Source organism: Prunus avium, chromosome 6, assembly GCF_965620075.1.
Source record: "Prunus avium chromosome 6, drPruAviu1.hap1.1, whole genome shotgun sequence".
Lineage (NCBI taxonomy): Eukaryota > Viridiplantae > Streptophyta > Magnoliopsida > Rosales > Rosaceae > Prunus > Prunus avium.
The window spans coordinates 5,887,457-5,893,456 of record NC_142289.1 but is presented as its reverse complement, the minus strand read 5'-3'; the positions used below and the strand labels follow the sequence as shown (position 1 = coordinate 5,893,456).

The window sequence follows — 6,000 nt, the reverse complement described above, 5'->3', positions numbered from 1 at the left end:
CGTCAGCAGCTTCGGTGACAGCTGCTCCACCAATAACTGTACTCCCCTGCAAGAAATACAAGTTATTTCGTCTTGTATCTTTCATCACCACCAGTGCCCCGTACACAGCTTTAAGAACTCCACCCTCCATGGTGATCTTGAGACCCTTAGATTCCAAAGCGCCTAATGAGATGAGATTCTTCTTCATATCCGGTACATACCGAACATCACTCAATTCTCTGACTGTTCCATTATGCATCTTCAAACAGATTTTTCCTATTCCTTGTGTTTTGCAGGCATTATTATTGCCCATCAAAACAACTCCACCATCCAGCTCCTCGAAGCTAGAAAACCATTCCCGAATGGGACACATATGATAGGTGCAACCTGAATCCAAAATCCACTCCTCGGAGTGACCATCAGCAGATGAACTAGCCAAAGCAAACTCGAAATCATCATCTCCAGATTTTGCAACATTTGCTTCAGAACTCGCTTTCTCCTTCTCTTTGTTCTTCAATTTGGGGCAGTCTTTCTTCCAATGACCCTTTTGGCGACAAAAGGCACATTCGTCTTTAGCAGGAAACTTCCCTCGCGACTTGGAACGAGATTTTCCCCGCTTCCCAGATTTTCTTTCCTATGTTCGACCCCTTGCAACAAGTGCCTCGGTTTGTGAATTGTGAGTCTTCTGATCCCTTTTACGACACTCATGATTCACCAATGCCGCAGACACCTCCTCAAGTTTCACCTCGGATTTTCCATACAACAAAGTAGTTGTCAAATGATCATAATCATCAGGTAATGAATTTAACAAACATAGTGCCTTGTCCTCGTCAGGAATTTTCACATCAAGGTTTGCTAAATCAGCAAGTATTTTATTATAATCATTGAGGTGTTCATGCATAGAAATACCTGGACGATACTGAAATCGGAAGAGTCGCTTCTTCAAGAAGAGCCGATTTTCTGCACTCTTGGTCATATACTTCTCCTCCAATTTCGTCCAAAACTCCTTAGCAGAAGTTTCCTTCATATATGGGTATTTCAACTCCTTATCAAGGAACGATCGAATAGTGGCACAAGCATGAAGATTAATTCGCGTCCACTGCTTGTTATCAATATCTTCTGGTTTATCCTCCAGAACTATATCCAATTCTTGTTGATACAACACATCCATAACTTCACATTGCCACATACCAAAACTATTAGAGCCATTGAATTTATCAACCTCTAACCTTGTAGTAGCGATCGGATGTCTATTGGATGTAGGTGCCGACGAAGACGATGCCGACTCCTTCTCCTTCCCAGATTCGTCTTTATCTCCAGCCATCAAATCCACTCAGTACTATTCACGGCGACTGTAGCAATCACTATTCACGGCCACTGTAGCGCAGCTACTATTCACGGTACTGTAGAACTGGTACTGTTCACAGTACTGTAGCACGCCAATTTCCCCAGTCGAAACTGGAGCTCTGATACCACTTGTTGTTCGGAAGCGTCAACCAAGTGCGAGTGAAAATAAACACAACTAGCAGGAGATAAAATGAACACAAACAACACCAACAAGAACACCAAGATTTATACTGGTTCGGCAATGCCTACATCCAGTTTGGAGACGACGGAGTATTCACTATAATCGAATGAGAGAATACAATAGTGTTTAACACTCAGAAACCCAAGCCCCAAATATACCCAAGCTCACACATTTACAATAGGAAGAGAAACTGAAAATACAAAGCAAAGACAACTTGAGAGAATTTTCTTCTCTCTGCCGAATGGCTTCTTGCTGTTTCTCTCCCTCTACACCTCTCCTTCAGCTGCTGCCATGCTTCTCAATATATAGAGAAGCCAACGGGTGAAGGCCAGCTAGTCAAATTATGAGGCCAACTATGAAGTCAGAAAGCCAGCCAAGTTTGCATGGCTTTTGTCTCCCACGTGCTCCCATCTTCTGCCAAAGCTTCAATATTCCTCTGCAAAGGCTCTGCAAGGTAGATATTCTCCTGCAAAGCTGCTGCCACCACATGACAGCATCCTCCCTCATGATAGCACAAAGTTCTTTCGGTGCAAGTTGAGCCATAATCAACAACCTAAGAATGATAAGTGGACGATGGGGATTGCAGACAAGCTCAGCGATGTGCAAAAAGGTTCAGAAGACTTGAGCATCTATAGAGTTCCACGTAAACTTCGAAAAGTGAAGGAGGATGCCTACAACCCTCGCGTTGTCTCCATTGGACCTCTCCATCGAGACAACCCTAACCTCATAGCTATGAAAGAGCACAAATGGCGTTACATGCTCTTCATTCTGCAACAAACGAACGACTTTAAAAATACTACTGAATGCTTGAAAAAGTGCACCAATGCCATTTGTGGTTTAAACACAAAAGTGTGTGAGAGCTATGCTGAAGATCTCACAGAAATTGAGAAGCAAGATCTCGCAGAAATAGTGTTGGTTGACGGATGCTTCATGTTGGAGCTTTTCCTCAGGTATGACCAATACTGCTCAGATATTCCGTTGAAACACCAATCTAATGATCCAATATTCAGTAATGCTTGGATGATCCCAGCACTTAAGCATGATCTGGCATTACTTGAAAACCAGATCCCTTTCTTCATTCTCGAAAAATTGTACAATATTATCAAGCCTCTCATCCCTCACACCGTGGAATATACACCACCAAATTCGGTCACTAGCCTCGCTCTTAACTTTTTTCAACCCATGAACCAAAAGGCAATAAATGAAGATACTAAGACTGCAGACTGCAAGCATTTGCTTCATCTCTTGCACAACTTCTTCCTCCCAAGATCGGGCCATATAGTTGAATTGGGTCCTGCCAAGGCAAGCAACCAACATGCAAGAAATGAAGATACGGAGACTCCAAACTCCAACCATTTGCTTAAACTTTTGGGCAAGTTCTTCCTCCCAGTCCCAGCAAAGGCAAGTAAGAAAAAAAGTAAATTCAAGTATTGCGCTTCAGACCTTTATGACGCTGGAATCCAGTTTGAAAAAGGGTTGGCCGAGGACCATTTGTTGTGCATAAAATTCGAAAAAGGAACAATCAAAATTCCACCGGTGTTCATTGACGACACTACAGATTCACTGTTCCGGAACCTGATTGCTTTTGAGCAATGTCATCTCAAGAGTTCACATCACATCACATCATATGTCATCCTCATGAAGAGTCTCATCCGTTCGAAAGCGGATATCAAACTACTCAAGAAAAAAGAGATCATAGTTGAAAATTTTGCAGGAGGCGAATATTTTGTTCATTTCCAAAATATTTTAGACCATGTTAATCCAAAGGACTTCTTCTTTGGCGACTTGTGCGACCAGGTGAATGATTACAGTAGGTCCTGGTTTCACTGGCGCAAATTCAAAGTATTTTGGATGGTGCGGCTTCAGAGATATATGAGATCCCTTTATAACACATATTTCTCTAGTCCATGGAGTATCACGGCATTCTTGGCTGCGGCTGTCCTTTTCAGTCTCACTGTCACACAGACGTACTATGCCATTCACCCTCGCTAAGACTTATTTCTCTCTTCCACATGGAGTTTCACATCTTTCCTGGCTGCGTTTTCCCTCTCGCAGCTGATGCTTGTTTTCTTGCTTGCTTCTTTCTTTATGCTTTCGCCATGTATTATTATGCATGCTTGTGTGCAATCTCTAAATTGTATGGACTTGATCATCTGAATAAAACTAAAATTTTCATCATCTTGCAACATGTGCTTGTTTGCATTAATTTGTGCACCCTTCGTCTTATTAAGCAAAATTTCTTTCATAGTTATAGATATACGCTTTTATGTTGATCAAATCTTGTTTGTCCCTGAATTGAAATCGATGAAGGATACTAATTTTGAGTTCGTGACTTTTTGGCTTATAAAACATCAGAAGGGCTGGTTGCTAATGATGAATGGTTGCTGGTCTCGTGACCTTCCACAAATATAGGTGACAGGTTTTGACTTATTGTTGCCAGCTTTTTCCATATTCCCGGCACATCCTATTTTCCACGGTCACGCCTTTATTTCATTTCTCACTCTTTCGACTCTTAGGTTGCTGCCCTTTTTTCTTGTTTAATTTCTTTTCTTCTTTTTCTTGGGTCAATTTTCATTCTTTGGGTCAGTTTTAGTTGTTCTTATGTACGCATATATTATTACGTCACAGCTTTTGGTACGTCGGAGCTTACACATGATTATTTGAGTTTTAAAATATTTTTCTTGGTCGATATGTTTGGTTTTGTTTGCTTCAGTTATTTGTTCTCTAAGGCTATCTCCAGAGCTTGACGTTATTTGTTCTCTAAGACCATCTCCAAACCCAAATTTTAGGATCCTAATAAATAGGGTCATAAACAGTTTTTTTTCTTTCTCCAACCCCGCAGTGCTAAAAATTTGAGACCCTAGCTTTAGTAATTGTTTTTAAAATGTTTTTAGTTCATCGCAATAATTTCTTAGGAACAATTTAATTTAATTTTAAAAATAAAATTTATTTCATAAAAATAAGGAAAATAAATAAAAATTTGTGATCAAGTGGTTAACAATTATCTTTGTACATAAGGTCTTTTTGTTCATATCCCCTCCCTGTAAATATACCTTGTATAAAAAAATGTAGAAATAACGCAACGCAAGAGAGGTCATGTATTTACTTGAAGCCCCTAAAAATATAGCGAGAGAGGATCGATTCGATCAAGCGCAATTCACTTATAAGAATTTAGCCATAAAACCGAAGAGATCTATCACTACATTCAACCAAGTTTTTTTCAAAATAAAAAAAGGGCCGTCATTGGTGTTTGTCCTAAACTTCAACAACTTTGATTTTATGAATTTCTATTATGTATCTTACTGCAAACAACTAAAGACATAATGAGTCTGTACCATCTTTCTGCTTTCTCAATTTATGGAGCAAGAGTCCATTTCTATTGTTATATTTCATTTTCATAGTTAGGCTATAAATTGATTAAAGGGCAACAATACTTAGTCACCTGGAAAGCTCGGACTAGCTAGAATATGGTGGGTGAGACGACAAAAGGGAATATATATAAAATGTTGAACGTTTGCCTCCCCTTCCATGGCTGTTACATTACATGTGATCCACTTTTACAAATAGGACCACTTAACGCAAATCGAAACAAACTTAATTTTATTTAGCAAGCAAAACAAAAGGTGTTCCCCTAATTTACTTGTGGAGATAAAAATTCGAACATCACAACAACCAAATAGCTGATCAATAACGACTCCTAAGATGCACTACCAACCAAATACCTCCCTTATCTTCTTTTATGTTCTTGTTATCAGGCAGCTCACTTATAACTTGCTCAACCAATCTTCGGAGGCTTGATTCCCTGGACGACGGTCCATGCACTATAACTCCTTGCGAATCATATTGGTGATTCTCTAAGAAGAATTAATAATGAAACCAAAAAGAGAGGTGAGGTTCTTGATTCTTGAGTTAAGGAAAAATTAATAAAATGTCTAAAAAAAAAAACAAGTGAACATATAATTTGAAGCCTTGACAACAGCTAGCATATAGAGATTCTGAGTAAGTCAGTCATACGCTGGAAGTCCAGGATTGTAGAGCGCTGAGCAGTTGTTTCTGTTGTAGAGTGATGGGTTGGATTCTTAGCAAATTGGTTCCATGAGGAAGAATCATCAGCATTCACTTTCTGTTTCTTGGAGCGATGGTCATGATCTATAGGCAAGTTATTCGTCGGTTTGCTCTCGTCTGTCATCGCCAGAAGAACCCTAGATTGAGGAGAGATGTAGATGGAGGCGAAGTGGTGGGAAGAAAGTTAACTTGAGAGAGGAAGCGGTCCTTCGTTTCCTTTGAATGTAGGAACATAGATTAATTTGTTTTTATAAAAAATAATTATTTATTATTTATATCTAAAGTGACCGTAACAACCACCACCAGATGATACTACTACCGGATGCATTATTTGATGGGTAAAGGGTCTAAATCCCCCTGGACTATTTGGCTTGTCGAAATGTCCACCCTAAAAAAAAAATTCAGCCAATTTAGCCTTCGTATTAAAT

At 39.6% G+C, this 6,000-nt stretch overlaps 1 protein-coding gene across 1 annotated transcript; it reads left to right on the top strand.

Moving 5' to 3' along the window:
- The first annotated feature begins 2,080 nt into the window (after positions 1–2,080).
- Positions 2,081–3,499, top strand: LOC148293540 (UPF0481 protein At3g47200-like). The gene has a single exon (XM_088254508.1). The coding sequence runs from the start codon at positions 2,081–2,083 to the stop codon at positions 3,497–3,499; it is 1,419 nt and encodes a 472-aa protein (XP_088110634.1).
- Positions 3,500–6,000: the final 2,501 nt, after the last annotated feature.

Coding starts and splice junctions, on each gene's coding strand:
- LOC148293540 (XM_088254508.1), top strand. CDS start 2,081: ATGGGGATTGCAGACAAGCTCAGCGATGTGCAAAAAGGTTCAGAAGAC.